Source organism: Solea solea, chromosome 17 (assembly GCF_958295425.1).
Source record: "Solea solea chromosome 17, fSolSol10.1, whole genome shotgun sequence".
Lineage (NCBI taxonomy): Eukaryota > Metazoa > Chordata > Actinopteri > Pleuronectiformes > Soleidae > Solea > Solea solea.
Genome location: NC_081150.1, coordinates 2,832,084 through 2,844,692, shown reverse-complemented (window position 1 = coordinate 2,844,692; position 12,609 = coordinate 2,832,084). Strand labels below are relative to the sequence as shown.

The 12,609-nt window shown below is 39.7% G+C and overlaps 1 protein-coding gene across 1 annotated transcript in view; it reads right to left on the bottom strand.

Annotated features, from left to right (window-relative positions):
* Positions 1-3,458: 3,458 nt before the first annotated feature.
* Positions 3,459-12,609, bottom strand: part of ptchd4 (patched domain containing 4) — a 45,845-nt gene continuing 36,694 nt past the window's right edge. Inside the window, exon 3 of the mRNA XM_058614395.1 lies at positions 3,459-8,731. Coding sequence (XP_058470378.1) covers positions 7,050-8,731 — 1,682 coding nt within the window. The 3' untranslated portion in view covers positions 3,459-7,049. The remainder of the gene's footprint in view (positions 8,732-12,609) is intronic.

Sequence of the window (12,609 nt, the reverse complement as noted above, 5' to 3'; positions counted from 1 at the left end):
ACTGTGTTCTCTATGTTGTGAATAAAAAGGAAAATCCTGCACTTTTAACTTTTCACGGTTCATTTTTTTTTAGTTGGACAGATTCAGTTGACACAGAATCATTGTATCGCAATGTTATTGGTCTTGTGGACCATGCATTGTCCACTGTGTCTGCCTAAATGTACAAAATAATGTATTTTGATTAGCTGACACTTGTGCTGCAACTATTTCAGTTGACACCTGAACATAACGAGTACAGGCTCTTGAAGAATGAGTGATTGTTGAACTAACAACATCACAAAGTCGAAATTTCACAGTATGGCAAAACCCTCAAACTCAGCACACTCAGTTCTGTGCCATGAGACCTGGACCAGGTCAAGTTCACACAACATGACGGATCTTTTTTTTTCTTCACTTCTATACTACTCGGTTTATTTGCTTTTCCATTTGATATAGTACCTGATCCTTTTTTTGGTACCTATTCTGGCGACATTCCACACGAGCTGGACCAATACTAAAATGTGACGCCAGCAGACTGCTGGTCACTGATTGGTCAGCGTGTCATCACTGGAGGAGTCATGAGTGCAACGCTCAAGCCCGCTATTTTTACAAATGGCAACAGCATTCCAGGAAGTGTACGTCAGTGCTGTCCACAAAAATACACCACCGGTGGAAAATGACATGCAATCATGATACAAATTTAAAAATGATTTTGCACCGTTCCTCTAGCTCCAAGCTCTTTAGCAGAAGCTTATACCTGTTGCTGTGTACTGGTGCATTCATTTAGAACAAGAAACAAGCACATCTGTGTTCACATTTTTCAACTAATTTAGATCAAGAATTTTTACTTTCAGCCATGGTGCATTCTGAATTAATGTAACGCTGTATACAGCTGCTGCCTCACACTAAGCAACAGATGTAAAAACCGTCCAATGATGTGCGTGAACAACATTTGTTAAATAACTACAGAACGCAGCTGTTTATCATTTAGTCTTTTTTAATGATAAATGATATTTAATAATGAATAAAACAAAAGAAACAAACAAAAAAAAGGAAACCATTTGGCTTAGTCTGTGTGCCAAGGCATGGTTTTGGTCTTTTCAAGGGATTTGTTGACAGCAAGAAAGTGTCAGACTCATTCTTTATGCTGGGTTTTCATTTTCTTTGGTGAAAATGACACAAGGTGTGTTTCAAATATAAGACATTACATGCTCTTTCAATAATCTAGAGGTAAACCCTTTGGGTGTTGCTTATTCATAATAATAATAATAAATTCTATTCATGACTATGCATTTCTAATGAGTTCAAATTACACAATAGACCTAATCAGACAGCATTTGGTATTGGAAATGATGCTAATTGTAAAGTAGCTGAACATTGGCAAGTGTTCTTAGGCAATAGCTTTCAAGCCAGCAATAAGTAAGACGCCAGTATCTAAGGATGATGTTACAGAAGAGTGAACAATATTGCTAAATGCTGATTTCTTAGCTGATAAGCTTGACCTGCCATATAACAAAGTGTAGTCGACTTTATTCAGGACGTAAATTGGAGATTCCATCTAAATTCTGTAAATTCCTAACGTGCACCTTTGTTGAAAATGATCATTACAAAGCCTGATTGACTGTTGTGTTGTTTTACAAAAAGGGCTGTTGAGTACTGAATGCTATCTTTTAATGTCACGGGCCAAGTCGATGTTGTAAAGAGGTCAGGACACAAACAATAAAATGGTGGCAACAGTTTCCCCACATAAAAATGTGAATCATCAACAAACACTGACACTGTAGTTTGCAAGGAATAAGATCTAGTATACTGGTAACATTCCACTGTTTGTTACTGGCCTACCGTGTTCAACTTTTTTTTTCTCTTTTTATTTCTTTTTTTTAAGAAAATTCAGTCGTTAAAAATCTTTCTATAGCATTTTTTTTCTTATAAAATATAGAAAAGATTCATTTACAGGTATTTTACAGATGAATATCCTCTGGCTTTTGTTTTGGAACAGATGTGAGTCATTTTGTTCTTTTGCAGCACATGGTGTTACAATACATCCATTGAAACAATGAACTGAAATCACCACAGTGGAGCAAAATAAAAAAATACGCAGACTCCATACAGAAAAATAAATACATGCATACATACGTACAATACAGTGCCATGCAAACAGTCCATTTTTGGGAAGTAAATTGTTAAAGATTTGCACTTCTTTCCCATTTTTCAAAGATTTCATGCCGTCTTGCTATACGTACATACATGACATAGCTTTTACATTATGCAACGTTCATTGCAGCTGCTTCAGGAAGTAGCCTGCCATAAATCCTTATTTCTATGTAAGGTAATGTCTGGGTGATGAAACGTATAGGGGTCATTAAAATTCAATTTTATGAATTACTTTCCGAGTTCCACAAAAGTAGGACATTATTCTTTTAGCCTTTTTACTTCTCATTTGCATGACTGATTTAAGTTTAACAAGGAGGTTCACCAGCCTCTTTCATAATTTGTCATATGGAACTATGCCTTCGTTTATCAAGCATGTACACATACCCTTCATCGATATTTTGGTCCGGTACAGTTCATACGGCTGACAGATTAGCTGAGAGTAAGCTATGATATAAGGTGTCCCCACGACGACAGCTTTGAAAGGATGAGTCAGTCCTGACAAGGTCAAAGATCTGCCCGTCAGAGGTCACTTTCAAATTTGTATTTGTTGGTCTGACTGACGTTGAATCTTTGTTATTTGACTGCGAATAACACTATTTACCAAATAGAGAAGCAACTTTTCGATGATGGACCATTAAACATTGGGTTTTTCAAACGAAGGAATGTAAATGGAGGTAAGTGAGAAAAAAAAAAAGGTTAACTGGAATTCTTATTTTTTAAATTCTGATATTGTGTGCCTCTGTGTGTGTGTGTGTGTGTGTGTGTGTGTGTGTTAAAACACTCAACAAGCACTGGAACACCTGTACACACATCTGTTATCTTTAGATCGTCTGGCATGTTTACACTGAAAATACACTAGGGCTGTCACCTTCTTCCTAAATATCAAGTTTGAATGACTATTACACAACTCTGGTGTTTGGATGTTTCTCTTGCCATTATACACACAAATGTGACATAATTATTGTTTTAGTTTTCTGCATCTCAATCTCATTTGAGATAGAATATGAGGCTGGTTAGGGTGTAGTCACCTCCCAATTCCAACAGACGTGATCAACGGACATAGATCAAAATGCCTTTGTGCACAAAAGATCTACAACCAATCAGACCCAACAGATGTGCTTGTTGTTGTTTTCTAGGAGTGATGGCGTGATACTAGTCACTAAAAAACAGGTCAGCCAAATCTGATGACAGCCACGTTGGGCGTGTACAAAAGCTGCTAGATGTCGCTTCTCTGTCGTCATTACTTTAAGCCCATCTCTAGTGCGCCAGAGTGCCAAACAACCCATTTGTGATTGGTTTGAATTGTTTAGGAGATTGTGTAGTTGACCAAAACGTCATGTTTGCAGAGGGCAATTGAATCGCTGGCATACTCGGCCGGGTTCACCAATGCCAACTCTTAATTTACTATTAATTTACGTGAGATTCAACACTTGTGTTTCTCGTCTATGATGCCTCCTTTGTCGCTTCACTCTGGTGGAGCTAACAGCTAAGCTAACAGGTGAGTCTACAGATTTGTTCGGTCCTTTGCCAACCCAAAACTTTTAGCTTTCACCAAGTTTGAAAGGATATCTGAATTTCGGATAAAAAGTGACAGCCCTAACACACTCATCAATCACTTTCATCCTTATTCTTGCAAATAGTCAATGATACGTCAGGAGCGTCAGATAATGTCAAACATCTTAATGGAGAAGTTCTTTATATTTTTTGATGGACTGGCTGGAGCTGACAGAATCTCTATGGTAACTCAGATAATGGACTCATTAGAAGTGTGGGGTGGAGATAGGTGGGCTTTAACAGCAACAAACGTCAACTCAAGTGTGATTCCTGTCAGCCAAGAACGACAATGTGAGGCAGACTCTTCAACACTGGACAACTGACGACTGAAAATCACAGCCTGTTCTGGTGAATCTGGATTTCTGCTGAGGGGACAGATGGTAGAGTCACAGTCTAGACTTAACCACACAAATCCATGTTTATCCCTCTTGTGGCCACAGTTTATTATCATCTAATGGAGACTTGAAACGCAATAATGCTCCATGTCTCAAAATAAAAATGGTCTAAATCGGGTTTTACAAGCATGGCAGCGAGGAAGCAAATACAAAATAAAAGGGATGGAGAAGTTAGGGTCAATAGAGTTGGGTACATGGGATGAAAGCGCTAGGGTTGAGGGATGGAGAAGTTAGAGATGAAAGATATAGACGTTAGGGTCAAAGGATGAAAGAGTTACAGTAGATGAAGGATTTAGGGTTGATGGATGAAGGATCCTGGAGTTAGGGTAGAGGGGTGAAGGTGCTCAGTGGTAAAGCGAGTCATCCCCCAACTGAAAGGCAGAGAGTTCGACTTCCTGCTCTGCCAGTTCACACCTAAATGTGCTGTATGATTGTGAGAGTGAATGAGTGATATGGACTAACTGGTACAAAGCACTTTGAGTGGTCATCAAGTATAAAAAGCAAGGGATGAAGGAGTTAGGTTTGAGGGATGAAGGGTAGAGGGCTAAGGTGGGTGAGACTGAGAAGGTTGACCAGGAATAAAAAGGCTTTGCTGGTGATTAGCGGTGTGACTGAGGCGTGGCCCTGCTCCTAAAGTGTAGTTAATCAATTCACTTAGGTTCAAATGAGGTTTTCTGTGAACCCTTCATGATTGTAACAAAATTAAATGATTCATTTGACAGCATTAACATAAAGTAATTCTTACACAGCAAGTACTCCATCCCTTAATAAGAGAAGAGCAGATGTTCAATAAAGCAGCATTGCTATTTCTAATCTTTTTGGCTATGCGTTGGCAGCAGAACTAAACAAAACAGTTTATTTGTGTGTTAGTGTAAAACACACACAACCTTCTTATGTCCACATTCAGCAGATACAGGGCTACGTTAGCATTCCTTCAAGTACAATACTCATTTTACTTAAAGCTCTGATTTGGTCTCCATAAAGGGAAAATGTCAAGCTCTTTTCACTTCTCTGCTTGTGGTTTCATTTGATTGCTTTAAGTGCAGGGTGGGTAAGATAGGAGTGCATTGATAAAGTGTTTTACTTCAACAAAAGCTGCTGCAAATGCTGTTGATGACAGTTGTTAGAATGAATTGAACCATTTAAAGCTGCTGTCAGTGTTGTACTTTGATTAAATGAATGTTAAAAAGGGCCTTTATTCTGACAGCTATCCCTGATTGAGTGTTTCCACTGTACTGTGGGTCTCTCAGTCTCTCTGCTACAAACAGGATGTTAGTCAAAGGTTATCTAAAGGTTGACATGACTGACAGCAGCTTTACATTGTGGGTGGAACAACAAAAAAAATGAGCTGAAAAGGCTAGAAAATTCTGCGCAGCCGGAAGAAACAGCATGAAATGTGGATGTTTCTCTTTGACCATGCATGATCAACCCCAATTTTACAATTGTTCCACTTGAAATATCCACATCAGTGTAGAGGCTGATAAAAGAAAACTATGTATATAAAAACAAAAAAAAAACAAAATATGCACTGCTTATTATAACACACAGTTTTAAACTGCCCTTACTTTAACGCAGGGCTGAACTTTAGGTAATTTGTTTAAATGTCAGTATAATCGGAAATGTAATTTGAATATATCTGGAGCGAAATCAACTTCAACTCGATCCAACTTTCTCTTTAGCTCTTTCAATTTCAGTTTGATCTCAAAACCTTTTACACAAGTGCCTCACTGCTTCATTTAAAATCTCTTACATAATTTGCTTCAAAAACCTGAACAACACTGAACAGCAATCACGGAAATGAGCTGGGACAAAGTTCAAATGTACTGGGATAGATTTTTTTTGTTTGTTTGTTTTTTTTTATACAAATCTGACGGACAAAAGGTTGTGTACACCATTTGGCACCATTTCTAGTATTGAATCACATTCAGACCCTCTCCAATTACCAGTGCCATGCCAGCGAGCTTTCGTGAGCCGATCACAGAGATATTTGTTCTCTCACAGAAATGTTCCAGTCTGCTAGACAGTCTGACATACTCACTCTTCACTTTCGGGTTTACTGGTCTGCAAGAACAATTTGGGATTAACTCTTATATGAGTACTCGTATGTACTCGGGTTTACTGCCTTTTAAATATGGCTGTACAACAGTTACTTATTACTCACTCCCCAAATGTTAGTTCATTTTGCCATTGTCTAAGACTGTACATGACTTCTGGAATGAAGAAGAAATATTTGCCTCCTGCTTACATGAACCTTGACATAAAGCAATGTGCAAGATAATTCTTCATAATAGACACAGTGTATGCCATCTGCCCAGTTCAGCTGTTCAGCTATTTTTCCTGTTGAGATTTAAGCATGCAGTGTGCTTCCAGGTCCGCAGTTTCGCTCTCTTTCCACAGAATTTGTTTTTTTGTTTACTTTTGCTGTTATCAGTGTGTGAGGAGGGAGGTGCGGTCACAGTTGTCATCTGCACAACCTTAATCTGTGCACTTTTGTGTTATAACTCTATCCACTTTTACCAACGTGTACACGCACACTTTGTTTAACAGACTGCTCTGATCCTCGCTTACTGTCTTTTGTGATAAGGGCTGCATGAGATGAACATAGAATCGCTAATATTGAAATGGACTAGCATACTGTACTTTTAGAATATACCTACAGATTTAGCAAGCATAGGTTCTGCCAACGTACTTGTTTTTTTTTAAAATTCCAAATAGTTGGGAAAGAGCTTTAGAACCGAGAGCATGTTACAGTTTGTGCAAATGAGATACACTGTCCAGACTGAAGGACTGACCAGTGGCGCTGCACTCTACTCTGGCCAGCTTAGCTGCTGTTGGTTGGGAGTGACAGGTGTCCACTCCACAGGGGATGCATCGACTTCCCCCTGCATTTCCAGAGGTTTCTCACAAGTGGAGAACACCTCACATTAACCAGTAACTGACCCACTGATATGCACGGTTAACATCTCTTCAAACATTTGTCACATGATCTGGATTCTCTCTGACCTCAATGCATTCTATCTCCTCCCTTTCTCTTTCCCTCTCCCTTTCCCGTTCCCGCTCTCTCTCACGCTCTTTCCGCTTGGCCCGTTTCTTTTTCTTGTGTCTCTTTTTGGATGGCGGGAAAAAGGTCAGGAAGACCGGCAGGATGACGAAGCAGTGCAGCACAGTACAACCTGCGGTGAGAAGGGAGCACTTGAACAGTGTGTAGGTCAGATTGGAAGGCACAAACACCAGGGGCATTATCCCAATCACAAAGCAGGATGTGTTCTGCAGGATGGCAGCCCCGTGCTCCTCCAGTGCCAACTTAATGCACTGCGTCCTAGTGTGCTCAGTGGCCAGCACAAAAGTGTACAAGTGTGGTGCACAGTGATCCATTGCAAAGTTGAGGGTATAAATAAGGCACAGGATTGAGATGCTGTCCATGCCAACGTTCCAAAGGGTCATCAAACCCAAGACACCCAGTTCCACAGATGTAACTGTGAGGATGAGCCAGAAGTTCCCTAAGGGATTGATGACCAGGAAGAAAGTGAGGATGAGGATGGTGAGTACACTGAAGCCTGAGGTCAGGATGGGGGAGATGACGGAGGAGCTGTAGCGGTCCATGAAAACAAACGTGGGATTGAAGGCAATGAACTTGATGCTGTTGATGAGCATCAATGGACGGAGCTTTTCCAGAAGCTCCACCACCTCCTCGCGCTTCTTCTCAGTTGTCCGTGCCACCAGGTACATCCGTGACGCGATTATGTCAAACTCATCGGTGTCGCGGTTTTTCGAAAAGATGATGTCCTCAGTGAAGTGCTGGTACTCTGGGCTACGCAGGAAGGAGCCTTTAAGGATGTTGATGAAGTCGCCCTTTGTTGACGCACTAACATTCACCACCCGCAGGTAGTGAAAGAAGTTGTCCATCCACGAAATCTTGTTGAAACCATGACTTAGAGTCTTCAGGTGCTCCTGCACCGTGGAGTTCCAGTACTCGATGGGCTCATAAATGTAAAATCCGATCACAGGACTGTAGTTGCTGAAGTATTTCTGCTGAGTCAGCGCATAAGAAACACTCGGAGAGTTACTAGCCAACAGGTTCACTATATTCGATCCATCACTGATTTGTAAACATCCCATAAACGAAAAAGAGGCATAGATGAGATAGAGAATTACCACAAAGGGCTTGACATAAGTGTTTGTTATCCACTCTGTGTAGTGTTCTCGCAGGAAGTGCTGGATGAAGTGATTCTGGTACGGAACACTGTCATGGTGCGTGGACAGGTCATGTCCATCGCTCATCATAGTTTTAAACCACGTGGGCTGGCGGTCCAGATACTCCACTGAGGGGATTTTACAACAGAAAACGCTGTGGTAGCGGTTCTGCTCCAGCTGTCCGGCAAACACCAGGCACGAGCCATAGAAAGAGAACACGTAAAAGTAGTTGACCAGTATAGCAACGCACATGCTCTGGCAGAAGATTTTCACCGACTCGATGTTCGTGAAAGGGCTAGCTCCCATACCGAAGGTGATGATGTAGAGTGAGCTGGTCATGGTGTAGCAGACCATCACGTCAGCAAAAGCATCTGCCACGCGCTCTTTGAAGGGTAGGTTTTCCCTCGTTCTCCTCCAGCCTGCGAGCAGCTCGAACACTCCTTTGGTTCCATGGCCTGGATGAAGTGAGTGAGTGAGAGAGAGAGAGAGAGAGAGAGAGAGGTGTTAACAATGTAATCTGTACATTACAAATGACACAGACTGTTAGGTGCTTGTTGAAGAAGTGACATGGTCCATGTCTCAGACAGATTTTTGATATATTTGTCATCCGTGGCCTAAAATGGAAGAATGAGTTTGTTACCATTTAATGAAGAATTATTTAAAACAACCATGTTTCTGACCATCCTCTATAATCAATCTCAAATGACCTGGGGGCCAAAGAGTGTCTAATCTGGTCAAGAGGGAGCCAGTCTAGAGAACAATAAGTGGGAAAAAAACAACTGTTCAGTAGCGCAAGCTTAAATTTAAAACACAATATTGCATCATGATATCCCAATTAAGATACTCATGATGATATTTCCCAGAATTTAAAAAGTAAAAGTGCTTGTTTTGATATGGAATGACATATACATATACAAGGACATATACTTCAAAATAAAAACATATTTCTGATGCAAATTGAATCTATTAATATCAAAAACAGAGACATGGAATTGAAATTACGTAAATAATAATGTGGTTCACTATAATTAAAAACCCTTACAGGCTTATTTATATACGTAGTTGAATGTGTGTGATAATTCTGACTGAATGTCTTATTATTACTGTTATAAAAACATATATTATATTTTGTCTATTTTCTATCACCTAACTGGCAGCTGTGCCTCAGCGACACACTATGTTTAAAAGAAGGTGAGGTCGTGGGCCATGTTTTCATTATAACATGATATCAAGTAGTGGGCCGCATGTAATCGATTGGAGGGCTGCATGCGGCCCGCGGGCCACTAGTTTGACACATCTGCTCTATATTATCTGTAGAATAATTCATCCTTTTACTTTTATGCCCAATTTCCACCAAGTGCTACAGTTCAGGTCAGTTTGGTGTAATATTCATATGTCCCACCTTTCCGTTGGGGATACGCAGCAGAGGGGTCTGGCACCTAAAGGGTGGAGCTAGACACACTGTTGATTGGTCACAAGGAAATCATCACTTACCTTTGTTAATATACCATGTGTTATGACAGACAAAGGATTCAATGTTGTTTTTTTTGCAGCTCTTTTAGGGACACAGCTCTTTTAACGATATATCTGCTGTATTTCTACCAATATCTGTTGTCGTATGTCACCTGTCAGGTTTGAAGACTGTCAAGCAAACCTTTCGACAGACATGTGATTAACAGCCCAATATCCGTTGGCACTGTGATAAGCACATAGCATTTACTTCAATTATTATCTTTCTGAATTAATGAGATACTCGATTTGAACCATTCCAGAACTACCACTTTGCAGAGACACCATTTTTTTGTGCATTTCAAAGTCTTTCAAAGACATTTCAAATGTGCATGAAATTATACCGGCTGAATTCAAAATATAATAATCATTTTTTTTCGTGTGGCACCTTAAAAAACACAAGTTTACAACGTGCTTTGACAAACAAAGCAAAAACAGAATTAATAATCAGGGAAAGGAACAAGATAAACACAAAGGCAAAGCCACAAAATTTCCGAACACCATATGTCAACATAAATAATAGCAAAAGACAAATAAAACCAAGATGTATAAACTGATATGGGAATATACATACAAAAAAGGGATTAATAATAAGATTTGAGGTAGAAGTAAATACTCATGGTATATAAGACATAGTTACCAATCAACTACTTGCTCACTCACTGACCCAGTCACCAATCAACCAACGCAACCCAATGTAGCAGTGATTTACTGTGGCATCATTATAGTGCAGCCCACATCGCTGGTTCATGTGATCACAGCAGAGCATGCAGTGTGTGATGTTGCATGAAGCTCAAGAAACTGGTAACTTTCAACTCTAAAAATACCTGCTGCTGTTTTTTTTTCTCTCCCTATCATTGAATATTACTTGCATAAATGATGGAGTTCTGCAACTATATAAATATATTTTTCTGTTACCTCACTTTGAAAATTTGTAAAATGATAAAAAAATAAAATAAAAAATAAAGACACAATGGAGGATGTCAGCCGTCAAACAATTTCACCAAGATTATTTTGATGGTACATGCACTTACAGCAGGGTGAATGGCACCTCTGTCAAAGCCTGGGCAGGTCTACATTGCCTGCGTTGGCACTATCCACTGCTGCAGCTTTTATTTATGCCTCTCACAGACTTAATCTGCAGCTACAGCAGCCAGGGCTCAGGATTTTAGCATGAAGAAGTAAATCACCATTTCACTGCCAGGGAGGGCCAACATCATGCAACTTCCAATTTACATAACATATTTTACATATGATTTTGTGGTCTGCTTGGTACATTTTGGTACTGGCAAAGTGACAATTGTAGTGACAAGACTGATCCACGTACATTTATAAAAGGAGGTTGGCGGTGCTGGTCAGGGAGATTGTCTTATAAATTTATGGACATGACAATTAATTTAATGTTGCTTCACTATGTAAATATTTCACTGACAGTGACAAATGGGTTTGGCCCCTGTGTGTATTTCTTTGCTACCATCAGCTTTAAATATTCCTTTCAGATACAGTACTGTAGGTGGAGAGGAGCGTAAGAAAGGTTTGCTTCTCTTGACAATATGATAAATTTTCCTTTGTTTGACACAGAAGGGAAAAAGTTAATTAACTATAAAGGATTAGGCCAATGTAATGAGTGGGCTAGATGACACTTCCTGCTTTTAGTTTTATTAAGATGTCCTGCAAGTCAATTAGTTAGTGTCAGTTGGTTTGGAGAGTGTGGATAGATGGTGGTGCGGGGTATTCACATTCCCGCAGTACTCCAGGGGCATCTGCATGCGTTTCCCTTCACTGGTTACCAGATAAGATGTTAAGTAGCATGTCATTTTCTAAACATGATTGGAAAAGCTTGGGGATTCATTACAGTGATTAATTGCTGGTGAAGGTGGATAAAAACAATGAGCAATCAGGGTGTGTTTGTGCGTGTGTTCCACCAGCCCTTTAATTTTGCCTGAGTGGTGCAGCAGCAAGTTGTCTTTCAACTCGGGGTTCAATTCGGGGCTACACTCGTCTACTTGCCGGTGTGTCCCCGGGCAATGCACTGTATGAATGTGTGGGGGAATGGGTGAATGGTGAAACTGCAGCTATGAACAGGCTTCAAGAATAGAAAAGCACTCTATATACACCGACCATTTACCATAACAAGCAAATTGTCATTTATTTATTAAATCTAATTGCCTTAATGCCAGTGGAGCTCCCGATTTGTCAAGTATGTTTCTTTTTATTTTTCATGAATAATTAGTTGTAGTATGAACAGGCAGAAAATGAGACTTTGCTATTCCTCCATATTCACTTCTTTCTGTTTTAGTAAGTATGAAGCCAAATAATCAAATAATGAAAATAATCAATAAATCAAAATAAACCTACAAAATGAACACCAATTCCTGCTTAATTTAGTGACTCAAACCATTTTTTTTTAACAGCTGATATAACCCAATGCTTCTATCAATATATTATATGAAGCTTATGTGCAGTTAGGTTAGGTTATTTTATTTGGGGTTAGATAAATATCTAAAAATGACAGAAATCCATAACTCTATTCAAAGTAATGGTCTCCTTTTAATGATGTAGTCCACTTTGTCCTCTACTATAACTTCCCAAGCAAACCCTCTACAAAGTGTGTCAGAGCGAGGAAGAACATATTTGGCACGACTAGTTAGCCAGTGTGTTGTTTTTCATTTCTTTCATTCTGGATCACGACTACTTCTCCATAAAAAAACACAGGATAATCGAACGTGACGACAATTCCCATGATCCCCCACTCTGTTTCCTGACTTCATTAAACAAGGTTTTTTGTTATTGTTTTGATTGAGAGATCCTCGCCCAGCAAACA